General features: G+C 39.3%; 2 protein-coding genes across 6 annotated transcripts in view; one reads left to right on the forward strand and one right to left on the reverse strand.

Annotated features, from left to right (window-relative positions):
* LOC308653352 (uncharacterized protein) overlaps window positions 1-8,365 on the reverse strand; it is a gene marked incomplete at its 5' end in the record, with an annotated part of 95,742 nt that extends 87,377 nt beyond the window's left edge. Inside the window, 2 exons of the mRNA XM_081301950.1 lie at window positions 7,613-8,238; window positions 8,332-8,365. Of these exons, the coding sequence (XP_081158076.1) occupies window positions 7,613-8,238; window positions 8,332-8,365 (660 nt within the window). The remainder of the gene's footprint in view (window positions 1-7,612; window positions 8,239-8,331) is intronic.
* Window positions 7,544-21,195, forward strand: part of ST3GAL6 (ST3 beta-galactoside alpha-2,3-sialyltransferase 6) — a 61,716-nt gene continuing 48,064 nt past the window's right edge. The window contains exon 1 of one of the 5 annotated variants that reach the window (XM_081302616.1): window positions 7,544-7,720. The gene's annotated coding sequence lies outside the window, so the exon portion shown is untranslated. Of the gene's footprint in view, window positions 7,721-7,747; window positions 8,193-21,195 lie in introns of those variants that run through there. The other 4 variants (XM_081302618.1, XM_081302619.1, XM_081302615.1 and 1 more) reach the window with 4 other exon arrangements.

Below are 21,195 nucleotides of genomic sequence, written 5' to 3' on the forward strand. Positions count from 1 at the left end.
TAAATGTAGTCATGAGGCACATATCAAATTCCATTCCCAAGTAGTAAGTAACATAGGTTGATGCCAAAGGAATCTATTGCACTAATATTTTGACTGAAAAAATTTTTTTAAATGCAGAAAATTTAGATTGCACAAGCTTGTGTAGGAATGAAGATGAGTCAGCTGGCAAAAGATAAAAAATTGCTTCAGACACTAACCTGAATTTGGACCAGAATCTGTTTTATTTCTGTACTAAAACACAGTTTAAAATAGTGATGAATCATATTAAGCACTACATACCAAAATACTAGGGAATGCTGATACATGTATGTTTCTAAGAACAATAAAGTGACTTTATATTAAACCTGTCACTGCAAGTTTGCCATACAATATTTTTCTAACTATATTTCTCATGAAGTAATACCATCTGAAATCTTTCATAGTCATGCTTGACTTTTTTTTTTTAAAGAGAGAGTGAGAGAGGAGAGAGAGAGAGAATTTTTAATATTTATCTTTTTAGTTCTCGGCGGACACAACATCTTTGTTGGTATGTGGTGCTGAGGATCGAACCCGGGCCACACGCATGGCAGGCGAGCACGCTACCGCTTGAGCCACATCCCCAGCCCCATGCTTGACTTCTTGAAAGGATTCCAGACCTTGGTTCTCTAACTGAATATGTAGAGAACCAAATTTACTGCAATCTCCTTTTCATTCTTTTGTTTTAACTGGATTATTAGATAGGGACAAGGGAATATTTCAAGGAAATCCTGAAGAAAAGAACTGTCTCCTACAATAACAAGTTTGTTTAGATGTGTTGAACCGGTAAGCAAAGTTAAACACCTTCTTTATTGCTGTTTTTAACTGCCTCATTAACATGTTAATGTGTATTGTGTAAGGCCTCGGGGAAACCTGCTTAGAACTCCATCTTATTTTCCTAGGAATTCTTTGTTTTGGGGATTCAGATTAGCACCTCTCTACAGGACACAATTTGGGAAAGGCTGCTTAATTACAAAGGCAAGTCTTGAATCCTAGAATCCTGTCTGGAAAACAAACAAACATTTAAAAAGAGAAGAACTAGGCAGGTCCTCAAAACACTGCATTAGACGCATTAGATTTGCTTTTTCCCTACAGACTATTTCTGGATGGAGGTGTGGGTTTTGTTGTTGTTGTTGTTGTTTTGTTTTAAGAACAGCAAGAAGAGCACACTTTCTACTAGGAAGGAGGAAGAGGAAGAGGAGAAAAAGAAGGAGAAGAAGGAAGGAAGAAGATTTTAATGTAATGGAAATTTTGCTGAAAAATAAAGAAAAAAAACTAAAGACATGAATGGCTTACTATTTTATGAATTTCAGAAACTTGGAAATGAACTTACATTTTTTTTTTCTTCAGTTAAAATTTGTCCTTGTTATGTCAGAGCCAGTTGAGGGATTTCCTAACAAAAGCATTAGATCCTTCTCTGAATGTGTGCACTATGGATTTGGTTCAGCCAGACTTAGGTTTGAATCTGTTTTTGTTTCTGATTGTTGTTGCTCTCTTTTTATTATCTCACTAAAATGATCCATCCATCTTCCATGTTTGTTATCATTACATGTGATAATGTTTGCAAAGTCCCTTTTCAGCACTCAACAAATGTGATTTCCTTTCTGTGCCACTCAACCTCTTAAGTCTATCTAGGGTTTTTCTTCACTTGCAACTGCCTTACTCTGCCCCATTTTGATAGATGACTATTAATAAGAATTTGTAGGAAATCCCTTTATATAACCCCCATGCTTCTGCTATAAATATTTGCCTCTTTTCCATTCCAAGAAGGTAAACACATTTTGAAGTTCTGTTTACTGACTTTATTGGTATAGAGTGGAAAGAAAAAAAAAGTTACCAGATATTCAGAAGATACCTTTTGTGTTTTTGTTTTTAAAAACCTGGAATGAAAAGGTGGCGTCTACTCTTGGGCTTTGTTTAGGAGGAATAAAGTTGGTGGGATGGGAGAGGAGGCTGTTTTAGAGAGAAGCAGGTAAAGAAGCCTAAACTGAGAGATGAATGAATTTGGAGGTGACACATTCAGGTGCAAATGGTTTTCCACATCTATAGCTCCTTATTACTCATATTGGTTCTTGTGAATCTATAACAGCCTGTAGTATCATCAATAATTCCCAGAAAGGAACAGAAATAAAGATTAGAAGTTCTGGGTTTGTATGCTCCTATGAAGCTGCTGAAATTGTTTGCTCTGTGGTGAGACTGATGCCATTGAAAGTACTGCTTCTGTCATGGTGGTTACCTTTAAAATGGGCTCTACCTCCAAGGTAAGTTCAGGTATAAAGGAGAGCACTGAATCAGCTAGAAGGAAAATGAGGGTTTCAGAATACACATATCCCTGGGGGAAACACTTTGATTTTGGAAACCTGAAAGGAAACAATGGGAACTGGAAGTGACTTCAATTCTATTTCAGTCGGAAGCTTAACAGCAATTCACAAAAGGCTAACTAGGGCTTTACAGGATTCCCATTAGGTTTACTATAGTTGCAAATGTTCTGAAACATCATACTCCAGAATAATAGACATTAATTTTTCTCATATGAATCATTTCTTTAAAAGAAAGGGTATGCAAAAAGGGTTTTAACACTTAATCTGGGGCAAATCCCAGCTTTGATACACATTAGATCTGCACCTTTGGATTCATTATGTAACTTCTCTGAATCTTCAATTCCTTATCTGGTAAATAGGGATACTGGTAGGTAGCCCACAGGGTTTCTGCATGTACTAAACAATATAATCTATATAAAACCCCTTAGCACTTGACAGAAACATAAAAAGTGGGAGCACACATCTGAGTGTATCCAACACCCGCCCACCTTGCTCTTCTTCCCCCACCCCTCCTGTGTTTGTTCAGGTGTAAAGGAAGAAAGATGGGAGAGGTCCAGGTATGCATAGGGAAATCACCAGCACCAACTTTGTAATCCATCAGTGTTTCTCAGCCTGATAAGTCACCTTCAAAAATAGCCTCATCTTAACATGATAATTCCCTGAAAATATAGAAGTGGATGAGTTCCTTTAATTCTGAGGTAGAATATAATAGAAAACTCCAAACATGGTCACTGTCAAGGTTCTGATGCTAATGGCACACAGGCCCCCTTGACAAAATCAGTTTTGTCACAACTCCCCCCACCCCCGCCAAAAAAGATTGATAGGCGTCGAATCAGCTAGGACAGCAGTCCAGGCTTCTCACCCTTCCCATAATTGAATAATAGCTTTGGGCAAGCTGCTCTATGATGCAGCCATTTTGGAGACTATCCTACACAGCCCCTACCATCTGTAAGTATGCATTGGAGCAGCTCAGCTACTAGAGCTCAGAGACAACTAAGAGATCTTGGGTCCTTTTACCCTTTTCCTCTCTCCTAGGTTGCTTGTTGAATTGAGGTCAAACTGTAAGGATGAAACTTAAAGAACTTTAATTAGGGTTTTCATATTCAAACCCCAACCTTGTACATTTGATAACAATCACTAAATTGCCCTCCAAAAGGAAGTACCACTTCAAGCTTCCATATATAGTTCCCTGACACCTTTTAACAAAATTGGTCTTCATTAATGTTTTCAGTTTTTGACAATCTTGTCTCTAATTATTGTTTACTTTTACTCAAATGGTGTTATTATAAAAGGACATTGAGATTTTTGCACATGCTTGTGAACTATTTGTATTAATGCTGTGAATCACTTTTTAAAGTCTGTGTCTTATTTTAAAATGGGTTACTTTTTTATAACTCCATAGTAATTTCTATCTATTTTGCATATTAATCTATTTTTAATAACTTGGAATTGTTTTCTGTCAATTGTCTTAATTATGGCTTCCACCACACAAATGTTCTTGCACCATACAGATGTTCCACTTGCTTATGTGCTTGGGATGTGCTTATCTTTGCTCCCATCCTCCAGCCTGTGAAAGGAGAGTAAATATGGTCCCTGAGATTGAGCTAAGACCTTTGAAAACCTGCAGGGACTGGTAGAATACAGCAACTCCAACATTTATGAAGTAAAATAATAATAATAATAATAAACTTATTCATAGAATTGAATTCCTTTATGGTGCAATGGAAATGCTGGGAGAATCATCACAATGAATATTTACATATGCGAAAATATAGCTGAGTTCCTTCTCTGATTGTGGAGAAGTATGATGCTGTTTGAAAGGATGAAAGTGCTTTTTGTTAATATAATAGTTTTTCCACAGTGTAGGCAGAGTCATAGCTCTAAGTTAGAAATTAGACTGCTTGGGCACCTGTTCTTTAAACGTTTACTTACAGGAGAGAAAAATCCAAACAGACTGGAAGACTCAGCTGGTGGGATCAACACTTTGAGTTGGAGAAAGGATTGTGTGTAAAAAGGATTAGCTTAGTCAAGCTCAGTCTTGATCTAGATATTGTTTATAACTTAATTCAAGCATTGAGAAATGTTAAATAAAATAAAACCTAAAAAAATATGATTAACTTTTAAGAGGGTATTGTAAGAAAGTATTCTTGTCACATTATGGCTATCTCCAGTTCTGTGTTTCACTAACTATGATCTGATAGGATTTCCTGTTGAGAGTATACCCTTACAAGTAGGTCTCCCCTACAAGAAGTAGACATTCTTACCATCCATTCTTCATGGAAAGGCTGTACTTGAAACAGAACATGAGAGTTTGGAAGGCAGTCCCCCCCCCCCCAGGAAGCTGAGGAAGAAATACTACATTCCTGGGCCTTCCTCTAGATGGTGATTCTGTAAGTGCTGAATGACCTGTCAAGGTAGTAAAGGGAATTTGGCTTCTACCTTTTTCTAGGTATGCAAGGTCACATCTCAAGAAATAGTATTTTATTTCAAAAAGATTGTATCATCCATAATCAAAAAATGAGCCTTGCAAACAAGGCCAGGCCTATATATACACAGCTTAAATATTGTGGCCTCAGAAGCTTTGAAGTATTCTCCCCACCTACATGGCTTATCCTTCTTGCCTTACTGGAATAAATGTACAAAAAGCCCAAGTAAAAATATATTTATGTGGTGAAAACATTTGCCCCAAAACAACTACCAAAAACACTATTAAAGAGAGGGCTAACAACATATAAACCCATCACACACTTAATCCTTTGTCAAATTCCACAGGAATACCAAATATCTTCATAGTTGTAACCATGTGCCTATACAATATTTTCAATTTAAAATTTTTCTAAAAAATTTTTGCATAGATCCAAAGCCCCTGCCACAGAAAGTTACATAGTAATATTCCAGAAGAAAAACTGATTTTGGTCTCCAGCGCTTGCATTGAATCACAGCTCCAATTCTTCATTTCTACAAGGAAATTACTCTGACTTCCAGGGTGGGTCAGAGGAACAGACATGATATGTGCAGGGCAGCTGACTCATGGTGAGCAACAACCCATAGTTCACTAATAATTCTTTGTATTATTTTAAAAGTCTACATTTTACTTCCTGAACTGGTGGTTTTTGTGAAAAAACATCGTGTCCAGTATTCTTTCTGAGGCAGGCAAGGAACACCATGACGGAATAAAAGGCTGGGGCAAGGAAATAAATCCCTGGGTACAATAAATTATTAACATTAGTAGCATGGCATGTTGTTTCTCTATCTTGGTGCTCTTTAAACAGACCTGTCATGAGACCCTGATAAAACCACAGAAACACATGCTTGCACAAGACGAAATTGTTACTGAGGGGAAAAAATTAAATACACCCTTTAGCTTTACTTGATCTTAGTCAACTTTTGGAGGCCACGTAGCTGAACAATACATTATTAGTTTCCCACCAGCTCTGCCATAGGTAACATTTCTGATGTGTGGGTATAATGCTAATGGTTATCTACATTCCTTTTCAGGGACTTGAAGGCCACTTCTGGCAGGAACACTCACTGGACTTGGGCTTTCAGATGTCTGATGGGTGACTAGAACAGGATGAAAAAGTTTGGCATCTCTCTCTTCATTTCATTTCATTTCATTTTGCTGCCTTAACTTTTGGGTCAGATTCACTCAGCTCTGTATGTCTGGATCAACTGTTGGAGCTAGTATATTTTTCTTCTACCTCACCTTTGCTGCTTTTTCAGTAGCTACAGCAAGCAGCCCAAGCATCTAAAGTCCTTCAGCCCTATCTTAAGGCCCAGACAGAGCCATAAGGCCAGGATGTTTGCACAGGATGATGGTTCCAATTGCAAGAGCAACTCAGAAGTTCCTGGGAAAAGTTGACTATGACTTCCTCATGGTCCAAGTATCATCCAAGAAGAAACATCTTCTGAAGCAGTGCCCTGGTCAGTGGAAAACTACTAGACTTTTGCCCACCACCAAGCAAATCAATAAAAAGCTTACATCTTCCTTTGTTCAGGAGCAGCCTGCTCTTCTTTCTACTGAATTTCCAATGAAATCTTCTTCAAGGTACACATTCACATTCACTTGGCTCAGTTTCATTTCTGTCAATGAGTTAGAGGTTGTCTTCTCCAGTAACATTTCCATCATTGTGTTTCAGCCCTAAGGAACAAACCCTGAGATAGATAAATTGTCTCACTTCACCACTGACAAAAAGGAAGGATACTGAAGGGAAGTCATTTACCTAAGGTCACACAGCAAGCCACCAGGTGAGGCAGCATTTGAACCAGTTTGGGAGAACAGTTGCCATTACAGCCCACCTGAGGACATCTAAGAACAGTGGAAGGCCCCTCTCCTCAGCCCATTTCTTCAAAAAGTCTAGGAAGGCAGGGATGAGGTGGAATACAGGTTAAATTTTGAATACCATGAACAATAGAAGGACAATAAGAAACTCAAAAGAAACAAAGAGCAAAGTATAGCTGGAAAAAAAAAATCAGCCAGATGAACAAATTCCCTAAACCTCTTTAATTACCACGATGTCCCAAGAGCCATGTTTAAACTTACAAAATCTGTGTGGTATGTCAAAGGCAATTTGTAGAAAGAGCAAAGAATAATTATTTGAGCCCTTTTAGTGTTTTAATTAGAAAAATTGGGGAAATAACAAGAGCTACTTCCATGTTTTTATAATTAAGGAAAATACCAGAAAGGCTATGACAGGTGAAGGACTTTGTTCCAGTGTGTAGCACATTGTCAGCTTTGACTTACACCCCATCTTCTAAGTGCAGTGGCAATACTCTCTTGAGGTCACTTGACTGCATGTGATTATGTGCCCAGTGCCCAAAGGCTGGAGCTATGAACTCAACATTTGCTAGACAATGAGTTATTTGACAAACACTGAAATTTAAAAAGCATTCAGAGCCGTCCAAGTGTGAGGACATTATTAACATAGACTCTTCCCCCTAGGAGGGCTACTTTAACAAGAAAAAGGGAAAAGAAAAAAAAAAAAGCACATCCCATTTTCGTTCTTTTGCCTGAAATAACAGCTCCAAAGAGCAGGGCCTGGGAATTCCGGGGCTCTCTAAACACACTTCCCCTTCTGCTAGGGACCAAACTACCTATCTCGCCTCAAGTAACAGTGCGGGGTGACAAGCCTCACTGTTTTATTTCTGCGGAGAGCCAGGCCGGCGGGGAAGGGGAGTACCCGACCGCCCGCCCCTCACTTTCGCTCCTACAGCTTTCCAAACAAACCAGGGCGGGATGGGAGTGTCTTCTTGGCTGTGGAAGCCGATCCTCCTACCTTGTCCTGAAGCCACCCGCCGCCTTTCGCCCGCCCTCCCTTCGCGGTGATTTTCCTGTACATGACGCCCGAAGAGGGCGCGCGGCTGTTATCCGCCCCGCCGGAAAGGTAGGGGCTCCGCTGCTCTCCAGCCTCGCCGCCTCCGGGAACGGGGAGCCCCGCAGCTTCTATCTGTACTGCACCTTTCTTCTCGAACTTGGTGGCGACAACCGCGGAGCAGGAGGCGTTTCCTGCGGCTCCCGAGGCGCTCGGCGCAGTCGCTGGGGATCCAGACCCGGGCGCGGCGGGCAGCGCGCGGGCTGGCGGGCGCCTCCGACTCCGGGCGGCGCTGCGCCCTCTCCAGCTCCCCCGCCAGGGCTGGGGGGAAGGAATCGTGCCCGCGCCACCTTCCTCCGGTTTCCGCCAGCCCAGGGCTTGGGGACCCGATGCGGCAGGCGCCGCCGGAGAGGCAGCAGTCGGCTGGAGCGAGCGGCGCAGGCGGGCGGAGAGCAGCGGGCCCGGCCCTGGATCCCCGCACGCCTCTGCGGTCGTCGCGCTTGGGCCTTGGCGGGTAACTCTCTGGCTGGCTTCACTGAGGGAGGTTGGTGTTGCGGGAAGTCTGCCTTCTGGACCCGGGTCGTGGAGGCCTGGGGTTTGAGTGGCCGGGCTTTAGAGCCCCTAGAGATTGAGGATTGGGGGTGAGGGACACGATGCGCTGTCCGCTCCTCAACACATCCTGCCAGCTTCGGGGCGCGTTGCAGGCGCGGGCGTCATGGAGTCGGGGGGCTCTAGGACCCCTGAGCCAGCCGTGGTGTGCGGGGGCGACAGCTAGGAGACTGCCCGGAGGTCCAGGAGCTGCCAGGGAGGATCAGACAGACAAATAGCCCCTGCGGCCGGACCAAGGGGTGGTGGGAAGCTAAAGGGATCCGCACTGGGACCCTCTATTCAAACGCAGGCCAGATTGTGCACTGAGAAGCCAAAGGGGGTGCTCGATTTCACGTTCACTATTGTTTTCTTGTAAAAGGGTCTGGACGCGAGGTGGGGCAAGGGGTCTGGAAGGTTCTCGTCTTTTATCTTGGAAAGTTTTCTGAGAAACCCTTCTTCCCACCACAAGAGACCTAAACCTAACAAAAAAAAGCACAGAGGTAGTTTGGGGCAAAAGGGCGGCAGTGAGAAAATTGCAGTATTTGGTCTGCCGTTAATTTTCAAGATAAGGGAGAAGAAACTTGTCATTTTGCGGTTGTTGGCTCCGGAGCTCCTGGCGACTCAGCCCCTTTCTTGTATGCTGTTATTTTGGTCTAAAAGAGAATCTATAAAAAGCGATTTCCAGTAACCAAAAACAAACCCAAAGCGCCTTCTTTTAGTATTTTCAGCGGTGCAGGGTTGCGGGTAGTGAGAAGAGAATAAGCTGGGGTGGGGGTGCTGTTCAAAGGTAATGTTTGAAAATTGTGTGGGGGTGGGGATGGGAAAGACATAATGATTGCTAGCGATTCAGAAGCCACACGGATTCTAAAGCCACAAGTCATATTTGCAGTAAGAGGACCACCTCAGTACTATGATTAGGTAGATGGCTAAGGAAACCATCTCTGCAGAGCAGCTGGAAGCCCTTCTTTCTCTGTTCCTGGTGTCCACACTTACCTTCAGAAGGCCTAACTCCATCAGATCTCAGATGGTCTCCTCTATTATGCTATCCAGAATATTTGCCTTTTCTGTCTTCAGACTTCTTTCCCTAGTTGCAGATCATGAAATTGTCTTTTTTACATGGAGATATTAAATATTTGGGAAGATCTGATCAGGGTGCCAGGTTATTTTCCATCTGAAAGCATGCAATTCCGCATCTGTAAATCGATTTGTATTGCTTCATTTTATGCTCACTAAGGACTGCTTTTCAAATCGAGATCTCCAAAAATGCCCCCTCCTTTTTTTAAAAATAATACTGACTGCCTCTGAGGCACTTTAGATAATGGCAACTTTATGAGAACTTTTCTAGAAAGTGTTTATATTGCCCTGATCTGACTTCCTAAACTGTCCTTACTATAATGTGGGAAGGGAGATGTGGTTATTCATTGCCTGATAATGTATTCCTTGAAAAACTACTTTTACATGGTCACTGAATGTCAGTCCCAGATTGTACTATGTCTTGATTTAGTGGTGCAATTAAATGGGGCTGCGATTTTAATAACACTTAAGTAGATTTAGTGAAGATATTCAATTTGTTATTGTATCCCAAATCAATAAAAAATCTTTTGAGACTCAGAGAGAATAGACAGTATTGGCAGAAGAATACCATTAAGAGACATACCCTTAAAATACTTTTTTTGTGAAATTATAGTTTTCAAGTTTCTGATTCTGGAGCTCAGTGGCAGAGGACTGAATTTAATAACTTTAATAATTTAAATTGGAGATAATTTCTGTGTTTCACATCATGGAACAGAAATGAATAATGGTATGCTTCCTGCTTTTCCCTGATAAGCATCCTGGGTTAATCATCTAGCCTGCCAGATAGCTTCCGTGGAAATTATGGTTCCATCCAGGGTTGAGAACCAGACATCTGTTTAACATGCATTCTAGAATTATATTTTATTGAGGTGATGAGAGAATCATGGAGCATATATATAGCACCCACTATGATCTTCTGTGTGTTCTCATATGCTGTTTCATTTTATCTTACCAACAACCCGAGACAAGAATTTTTATGTCTATCACACTGCTCCAGGTTGAGTTACAATGGATCATATGAAGATCTGTATATATCCCTGATTTATATCATCTCAGTTAGCCTCTACAGCACACATTCTTCATATAGTATTCTATACCTTGTCTATGTCTTTATCCTTTGCTTTTGTGCATAAGCATACACATGCACATGAACACACACACTCAATTTATAAATACCTTGATCTCGATATATCTTCCTAATTACCCACCAAGTTGGGCTTCTTGGATGGTTGTTTTGCATAGTTTGCCTCCTGTTCCCTTTGACAGCTTCAGACTTTCACCAATTACATAATTTTTTATTCTGCACATTTTTGATGTGCTAATTTGGTATGCTGTGTCTGGCTAATCCAGACTATTGTAGTATAACCAATGGGTTTTATTTAAAAGTCCTTTTCTTTCTGAATGTATTTTCATTCTCACCCTTCAAGTACCAGCTTCATCTTGTCTGGGAGAAGTCTTTTCAGGACTATATTCCCATCCTCAAAGTTGAAATGAACCTCTGTCTCAACTCTGATGGATAATAAATAGCCTTGTATTAGATTAAAATGTGCCTAATTTGGGGTGAGCTTGATGTATGGAATAGAATGTATGTATTGGGCCCTATACTGTTTCAGCAGTAAACTGTATTTATGATTTCATATCAGGTTGTAGAAACACTTCCCTTCATGTTTTGGGGTAGCAGGAGCTCTTTCTCCTGATGGTGAAGACTCAGCCCAGAATGAGCTGTAGTTTGTCAGACTTGGCCAGGAACTTGATCGTAGTATAGTCAGGCTAAGAAACGTGGGAATTCTGTGAGTAAGGAGCCAGTGGGATCTGATTGTCTTCTCTAAGTTCATGTTTCTTTACTGGGAGAGATCTTGCCCATCCAAACAGGAATGGCTAGCTTATCTTTTACCAACACAATGAAATATTCTGATGCCAGGGACTCTCCTCTTCCTGAATCATTGGGGAAGACAGGGAAGGAGCAACCAGACCTTAAGAGATTTTCTTATCATAAATACTGAATAGCTGAATGGAAAGATTCTCTTCTTCTTCTTCATTCTCTCTTTTCCCTTCTGATACCTCTAGCCAATGATAAAGTCTGAAAATGGTCTCATTTTGTTCAATAGCACCTAACGTTGGACTTTAAAGATTTTTTTTTAAGCATTGATTTACTTTTTAATCTCATTGGGGAAGAAAAGATCTTTAGATGATGAGAATAAGGCCTCCAGAGGATAAGCAAAGAAGCTGAAAATGGCCCCAAAGGTGTACAGTTACTCTGGTCTTCCATAGGTTGTAGAAGTTGGACTGGAGTTGGGACGGCTATGGGTCACTGTGTGGAGAAGCAGGACAACAGGGGAACAGAGTAGTTTTTAGTGTTCACATTCTGCATTTTTGTCCATCAGGTGGAACTTTGTTTATGTTCACCCAAGTGTTACTGAATATTCACCATATAACAGATGTTCTTGGGGGATGGAGGGAGAATTGTATAGTGTTGAACAAAACAAAGCCTGTTCTGTTATAGAGCTTTGTGTTTTTATGGGACACAGAGTCAATGAATGAAGTACATTTCCATAAATGAAAAGCATATTTCAGATAGAATCAGTGTGGCAAAGATAACACCAACATGGGGTATAGTAAACAGGGAAAAAGAAAGAACATTCCCAGCAGAGGGAATAGCACCCACAGAGGTCCTGAGGCACAAATGGATTTGTAGTACTTGAGAAATGGAAGGCTAATGTGAAAAGAAAGTGGTTGGATTACTTAAAGAAGACTGCAAAGGGCAGAGTGAAAAGAGGTGTAGTCAGTGAGATAGGAGGGAGGCAGACTTTGTGGAGCTTTCATATTTGGAAAGGAGTTTGAATTGTATTCTAATTGGAATGGGATGTTAGTAGACATATTTAATTAAGGACTTACTCAGTGGGCAGTGGGCTTCACACACACACTTTCACTCTTGGTTGGCCTTTCTTCTCCTTGTTCATTAGTCATCACTGATTTCCTCTCTTACCTAGGCCTGGACAACTAAGGGGCAGGGCTCCGAGAACCCTATACAATATTCCTTATATCCTCTGAAATATCTCATATACTCGCTTGATTTCACCTTCATGCATAGAATGCTACAATACTAGCTCTGTATCCCAATCACTCTCCAGACTAAATATTGAGTCTCTCCACGGTTTTGGAATTGACTGATAACATCTGAAACTAGATACCCCAAATTAATTATCTCATCCAATCAAATCACAGTATCCATTGACAAGACAATACTGGTACAAGAGGCAATATTCCAAATAATGCAAAAGGCCTTGCCTTACAATTTCTGAGTTCTTAACTCTTCCCCCGTCCCCAGGCTCCTGGGCAGCCTGTCAGTAAAGACTCGTGCTCTGTGTAGAACACTGTCAGTGGAAATGTATAGAACTCTTGCAGTATTTGTCATGGGATTATATATGCCTGAGAATTTCATTCCTACTCATTTAATATATGATCTTGGCATTCTTCAAGTGGCACAAACTTACCTGAAATTAATTATTTCTGATAAGCCAGGAATACCAATTTATCATAAATGAACAGAAGTTCTAACATTTAATCAATTACCCATTGATTCTAGGATGTTTAGCCATCACTATTATAAAAACTTACTTTTTCGTTTTCTTTTGTTTCTTAAATCAGTGTAACTTAATTCACTTTTGGCTTTCCATTTTCTTTTGATTGATTCTAGAACATATTTCTGTGTGAGAGGACAACTGTGGTGTTTTCTAATGTTTACCTCTATGTCCTCTTTACCTGACATGGTATTCAGCATATTCCATATTTAGCAAATATTTGTCTGATAACTCAATGTCCACTTACTGATTTACAATGTTAATTTATTAGCTCTATTTTAACTTTGTTATAACGATCATCATTCATCTGTATAATTATTATGATTATCAGTTTCTCATCTCAAAATGTTACCCATTTGGAGAAAATAAGTTCAACCTGTGGTTTTGTATATATAAGGGAAAAAGTTTTGTTCTTTCTGAAAAAAATATAGTTTACAAAGAAAATAAATAAGGGCTGGGGTTGTGGCTCAGGGGAAGAGCACTTGCCTCACACATATGTGGCACTGAGTTCGATCCTCAGCACCACATCAAAATAAATAAACAAAATAAAGATATTGTGGCCATGTATAACTAAAAATGTTTTTAAAAAGAAGATATGCTCTGTAAATGTCAGTGAATGGATAGTCTCGAATTTTTTCATGCTCAGTAAATTTTCAGCATAGTCTCATGATTTCTAAGTTATGTTATGTTTCTCAGTTATTTCAGTGGTTATTTGGGTTGAGTTAGTCGAGATTGTGGCTACATTGCTGAGGAAATAAATGTGCCAAGAATGTTTATCACAAATCATTTTCCTCTTTAATAGTATAACATTTTATGTCCACAATTTTTTTACATTTAATTTTAAGCACTTTATAAGTCTGAGATTCCATTGCTTAAGTTCCCACTGCTTATTATGATATTTTAAGATTTCTATTAGGTGTCACTTAACTTAGTGTGAGACACAGATGCCCTGGGGGACAAAAAGTTCTCATCAGGGTGGCAGAGCTGTAGGAGTCCAGAGAAGTTTGTGGTAGAGGGAAGAGAATTTCTCCCAGTGATCTTTAAAGTTTTCTGCCCACTCCTGTAGTGAACTTTGTTTTAACTCTCCCATTTGACCCTGAAGCCATGGCAGGCTTCCCAGGGGTTTGGCTTGGGCTTTCCTCTGAGGATTAGGGCTTTACTCCTTCCATCTCACACTCTCCCATCCAAGCCAGATTATAAACTTTGTTCCATTTCCAGATTCATAGCCGACCACCACATGACTCTGAGTAAGTTGCTTAATTCTTCAAACCTTACCTTCCTTATCTTATGTGAAATAATGTCCACACCTTATTATGCTGACCAAAGTTATTATGATGATTAGGTTGATGATTAAAAAATAATGGTGAGGGGCTGGGGTTGTGGCTTAGTGGTAGAGTGTTCTCTTAGCATGTGCAAGGCGCTGGGTTTGATCCTCAGCACCAAATTAAAATAAATAAATAAAATAAAGGTATAATTTTTTTTTAAAAAGCAATGATGATTATTAAAAAGAAGTGATGATTGAAAGAAACAAATTGTTCAGCATAGTTTCTGCCAGATATCAAATGTATAATCAATGTTATCTGCCATTATTATCATTGCAGCTCTATATTATATCTGTCACAACTCCGTTCTTCCTCAAATAGTTAAAGATTAACTTCCCCCAGAAAGCCTTTCTGGCTGATCTTATATAACTCTAATTTTTTTCTCACGTTTTCTTCTAGCACCTTACTTTGCTTTGGATTGTATTACAACTACGTGTGTTATTCTATTTCTTTGGATTTTTCTTCAGTAAATAACAACAAATTTGGGGGCATCCATCATGTGCTATCCATAGGGATCTGTGGACGCACAGTAGGGATGCAAAGTGTGTGTACATGTACATGCTTTCAGTGGATCTGGGGGGAAATCTGTTGGTTCAATGGAACTATGGATTTTTCAGAATAAACTAAATGAATAAAAACTTTGCTCTCCAGATGCCTATTGAAAAATTAAACGTCTTTTAGTCTGAGGTTTTTGTATGGTTTAAAAATATGATGGTTACAGTTATCCCTGTTCTTGAGTCAGCTTTATATATGCTTCCTTCTCAGACTCTCCTCTGTTCTTACTCAAATGCATTGTAGAAGTAGACAGGAAAAATGCTCCGTGAAGAATTGGAGGTTGGTGGGAGAAAACAGGGTAGGACCGCATTCCAGGCAGCAGGAGCAACATGATCCAGGGTGCTGAGTTTTGAGGAGGATGGAGAACTACTCCAAGTTTCGTGTTATTAAAGCATGATGTTTAGTCAAGTGCTTTAGGAAATGAGTCAGGAGAGGTCACAGGAGCCAGTTTGATCAGAATTCAGGTCTGTGGTCTGTATATTTGTATTTCCCTACAAAACTATGTACTTAGGGAAGTGGGTCTATGTAGACAGTTTTAAATAGTCAAATTCTGCATGTTGATTCTAAAAGTGGATTTGTATTTTTCATATGGCATGCAATACATCTCTTTTAATGGCTGTTCTCACAAGAAAATGATAAAAAAAAAACATTAACTATCTAGTTAATAATTAGAGCTCTCATTGAGTTTCAAGGAGTTTAGACTCGGGCCTTATTTGCATTTTCTGAGGCATGGGAGTCTAAATGAAATTTGATAGTTTAAATGGGCTTCCACAGGATGGAGACATCTGATGAGAACAGTCAGGGAATCACTACAAATTTATGACTTTGAAACTTTCAGTACCTCCTTTCAGTACCTCTTCTATTTACAACTTGGTTTCGTACAACTACAAGTTTCATAACTTATGTGTACACTTTGATCAATGCTTGATTTGTATCTATTGCCATTGCTGCTAATTTGTCTTCCTTTGTCTTACCTATTCCTTGATTTATCAGTTATTCAATTTATATAATATCTAATGTTAAACATCTGCATTATTTTTAACTCTAGAAAACCTTTTGCCTTTACTCCCAAAATATGATATGATTTCTACTGTCTGGTATTGCCCAGTAGTTGGTGGGTTTTTGTTTATTCATTTGTTTTTTTCAGTATTGGATGTGAATACATGGACTGAGCTACATCACCAGTCCTTTTTTAAAAATTTATTTATTTATTTATTTATTTATTTATCTATTTATTTATTTATTTATATTTTGAGGCAGGATCTTGCTAAGTTACTGAGACTGGGCTCAACCTGAGATGCTCTTGCCTCAGCCTCTTAAGCAGCTAGGATTACAGGCATGTGCCATCATGCCCAGCTGCCCAGCAACTTTTTACTCTTGTCTTTTGTTGATGATTTCTCTTCCTTAGAAATTAAGCAACAGGATTCCAACATGGCGGCGGGCGCAGAGAGATCAAGTCCCTGACCTCTTCAGCTGTGCAGGCATAGGGAGTCGTAAACAACCTAAATCTGTTTGCTCAGGATCACTAGGCAATGCTGAGCTGACGTGGATCTGGGGCGAACAGTCTGGGCCTCTCAGAACACACTCTGAGCCCGGATCGGCTGAATTCAAGCTCCCGTTCGCCTGCTTCCCGCAGACAAACAGCTGTGACTCAGCACTAATCCATCCGGCTGAAACAACTGGTCAGCCCTTCTCATTCTACGGAGGTAAATGCATACAGAGCCTTCATAGGTAGTGGCTACAGGTTTGAAACGGGGATTGGGAGAGACAGTAAGGACCCACCCGTTGCATTGGTCGTCCGGCAAAGGGAAACGAACTGTCGCCATTTGCAAGAGATACCACCATGGCAGAGAACTGACGTCATCAGACTGCGGCGGAGGAGATAACTTCATTGAAACCTGCGGCTACAGGTGTGTAATTCCCTAGCCTTCCCTCTTTACACATCGGGGAAACCTTAAGGGCCCCTCCCAGCTCTCCCGTGAGCACGATAGCCAGACCCAGGGAATCAGAAGTGGCGCGGGACCCGCGGCGGGGAACTACCGCTCCCACCAGTGCTGACAGTTGAGGTCTCTTGCACCAGCTACCCATGGAGTGGCTACCGGAGGGCAAGTAAAATTCGCTGAGGATTCTCAGCCCCAAGCTCTACAAACTTAGGGTCTGAGGGAATGGCAAACTGGAAGAGTGTGCCCAGTCTTTCATGAAAACAGGGCTCCCGGGAGCAGCAGACCTGGTGTGTAGCCAGTATTGTGGTGAGCGGCACCCGTGAGAGGGGCCTGGCTAGAGGAAAAGTGGGGAAGTGACTAGACACAAGAGGAGGCCCTAGGCACTCAGGATTGGAGACTCGCCCAGTCTGGGAGGAGCTGCTGCACAGTGATTGGTTCCCGTGTATTGACAGGAGAAACTTGGCCTGGTGGGCACAGTGCCACCTACTGGAAGAGAAGTTAATCAAACTCTAAGACTGCATTTATTAGTTTTTTTTTCTTTTTTTCTTTTCTCTTTTTTTTTGATTTGGGTTTTTATTTCATTTTCATTTTTCTTTCTTGTTGTTTCTTTTAAATTTTTTTTACAATTTTTTTCTTCTAATTTTAATTTTAATTATTTTTATTATTTTTTTTAATTTTTTTTCTTTTTTTATTTCCTATTTTTTTCTTCTTTTGTCTATTCATTTCTTTTCAATTATCTTATGCCCCCTTCCTTGAATTCTACCTGCTTACTCTCATTCACTTTAGTTACTTCTTCCCTTCCCTTCTAATACCTTTCCTCCCAAGCATCTAATAAATTTATAGGAGTAAACAGTAACTCATCAGTCAAACAGAACAAGAAGTAACATGAGCAGCTTCAAAAAGCAAGGAAGAAAAGGAGTACAAACAATGCAGGACAGCCTAAATATTCAGGAGGACCTAGAGTCATCAGAAAAATGGTCATATAAAGAACTCAAGGAACACCTTAGACAGATGGAATGGAACCTTAAAGAGGATACAAGACAGCAAATTCAAGCAGCGAAAGAACACATTGAGAATGAATTACATAAACAGATAAAAGAAGAAGTTAAGGATCTTCATCAAGAGATAGAGATTATAAAAATAATCAAACAATAATTCTAGAAATGAAGGAAACGATAAACCAAATTAAAAACTCAATTGAGAGTATCACTAACAGAGTGGAGCAAGTAGAAGCCAGAACGTCAGATAATGAAGACAAAATATATCATCTTGAAAACAGTCTAGCCAACTCAGAAAGGCTGGTAAAAAAATCACAAGAAAAACATCCAAGAGTTATGGGATAACATAAAAAAACCAAACTTACGAGTCATTGGGATAGAAGAAGGTACAGAGATTCAAACCAAGGGAATGAGTAACCTGCTGAATGAAATAATTACAGAAAACTTTCCAGAAATAAAAAAGGAAACAGATATACAAATTGAAGATGCATACAGGACACCGAGCACACAAAATCACAGTAGACCAACGCCAAGACACATTGTTATGAAGATATCCAATATACAGAACAAAGAGAAAATATTAAAAGCTACAAGAGAAAGGAGACAGATTACATTCAGGGGTAAACCAATAAGGTTAACAATGGATTTTTCATCATAGACACTGAAAGCAAGAAGGTCATGGAACAATGTATTTCAAACACTGAAAGACAATGGATGCCAACCAAGAATTCTGTATCCAGCAAAATTAAGCTTCAGGTATGACAACGAAATAAAAATCTTTCATGATTAACAAAAGTTAAAAGAATTTGTAGCCAGAAAATCAGCATTGCAAAGCATTTTGAGCAAAACACTACACGAGGAAGAAATGAAAAACAATAACCAAAACCATCAGTAGGAAGTGCCTCGGTAAAGACAGAGGGCGAGGGGAAAGATAATCATGGAGAAACAAACTAATTTTTTTAAAAAAAGGATAAATAATCAAACATGGATGGAAGTACAAACCATATATCAATAGTAACTCTGAATGTTAATGGCTTAAACTCTCCAATAAAGCGACATAGGCTGGTATCATGGATTAAAAAAACAAATCCAACAATATGCTTCCTCCAGGAGACACATCTGATTGGAAAAGACATACACAGGCTGAAGGTGAAAGGATGGGAAAAAATATACTACGCACATGGTCCTCGTAAGCAAGCAGGGGTGGCCATCCTCATATCGAATAAAATCGACTTCAAGACTAAGTTAATCAAAAGGGATAAAGAAGGACATTATATACTGTTAAAAGGAACCATTCACCAAGAAGACATAACAATTATCAATATTTATGCACCAAATAATGGTGCTGCGACATTCATAAAACAAATTCTCCTCAAGTTCAAGAATCAAATAGACCACAACACAATAATTATGGGTGACTTCAACACACCTCTCTCACCATTGGACAGATCCTCCAAACAAAAGTTGAATAAAGAAACTATAGAATTCAATATCACAATCAATAACCTAGACTTAACTGACATATATAGAATTTATCAACCATCATCAAATGGATATACTTTTTTCTCAGCAGCACATGGATCCTTCTCAAAAATAGACCATATATTATGCCATAGGGCAACCCTCAGTAAATATAAAGGGGTGGAGATAATACCTTGCATTTTGTCTGATCATAATGGAATGAAACTGGAAATCAATGATAAAAGAAGGAAGGAAAAATCCTATATCACATGGAAAATGAACAATATGTTACTGAATGATCAATGGGTTACAGAAGACATAAAGGAGGAAATCAAAAAATTCTTAGAGATAAATGAAAATACAGACACAACATATCGGAATCTATGGGACACAATGAAAGCAGTTTTAAGAGGAAAATTCATCGCCTGGTGGTCATTCCTCAAAAAAAGAAAAAAACCAACAAATAAATGAGCTCACACTTCATCTCAAAGCCCTAGAAAAGGAAGAGCAAAACAACAGCAAATGTAGCAGAAGGCAAGAAATAATTAAAATCAGAGCGGAAATCAATGAAATTGAAACAAAAGAAACTATTGAAAAAATTAACAAAACTAAAAGTTGGTTCTTCGAAAAAATAAATAAGATTGACAGACCTTTAGCCATGCTAACGAAGAGAAGAAGAGAGAGAACTCAAATTACTAACATACGGGATGAAAAAGGCAATATCACAACAGATGCTACAGAAATACAGAAGACAATTAGAAATTATTTTGAAAACCTATATTCCAATAAAATAGAAGATAGTGAAGACATCGATAAATTTCTTAAGTCATATGATTTGCCCAGACTGAGTCAGGAGGATACACACAATTTGAACAGACCAATATCAATGGATGAAATTGAAGAAGCCATCAAAAGACTACCAACCAAGAAAAGCCCAGGACCGGATGGGTATACAGCAGAGTTTTACAAAACCTTTAAAGAAGAATTAATACCAATACTTTTCAAGTTATTTCAGGAAATAGAAAAAGAGGGAGCTCTTCCAAATTCATTCTATGAGGCCAACATCACCCTGATTCCGAAACCAGACAAAGACACCTCAAAGAAAGAAAACTACAGACCAATATCTCTAATGAACCTAGATGTAAAAATCCTCAATAAAATTCTGGCGAATCGAATACAAAAACACATCAAAAAAATTGTGCACCATGATCAAGTAGGATTCATCCCTGGGATTCAAGGATGGTTCAATATACGGAAATCAATAAATGTTATTCACCACATCAATAGACTTAAAGATAAGAACCATATGATCATCCCGATAGACGCAGAGAAAGCATTCAACAAAGTACAGCATCCCTTTATGTTCAAAACATTAGAAAAACTAGGGATAACAGGAACTTACCTCGACATTGTAAAAGCTATCTATGCTAAGCCTCAGGCTAGCATCATTCTGAATGGACAAAAGTTAAAGGCATTCCCTCTAAAATCTGGAACAAGACAGGGATGCTCTCTATCACCACTTCTATTCAATATAGTTCTCAAAACACTGGCCAGAACAATTAGACAGACGAAAGAAATTAAAGGCATAAAAATAGGAAAAGAAGAACTTAAATTATCACTATTTGCAGATGACATGATTCTATACCTAGAAGACCCAAAAGGGTCTACAAAGAAACTACTAGAACTAATAAATGAATTCAGCAAAGTGGCAGGATATAAAATCAACACGCATAAATCAAAGGCATTTCTGTATATCAGCGACAAAACTTCTGAAATGAAAATGAGGAAAAACACTCCATTCACAATATCCTCAAAAAAAATAAAATACTTGGGAATCAACCTAACAAAAGAGGTGAAAGATTTATACAATGAAAACTACAGAACCCTAAAGAGAGAAGTAGAAGAAGATCTTAGAAGATGGAAAAATATACCCTGTTCATGGATGGGCAGAACTAACATCATCAAAATGGCGATATTACCAAAAGTTCTCTATAGGTTTAATGCAATGCCAATCAAAATCCCAAC

Source organism: Spermophilus citellus, assembly GCF_964194105.1.
Source record: "Spermophilus citellus genome assembly, chromosome: 7".
Classification (NCBI taxonomy): domain Eukaryota; kingdom Metazoa; phylum Chordata; class Mammalia; order Rodentia; family Sciuridae; genus Spermophilus; species Spermophilus citellus.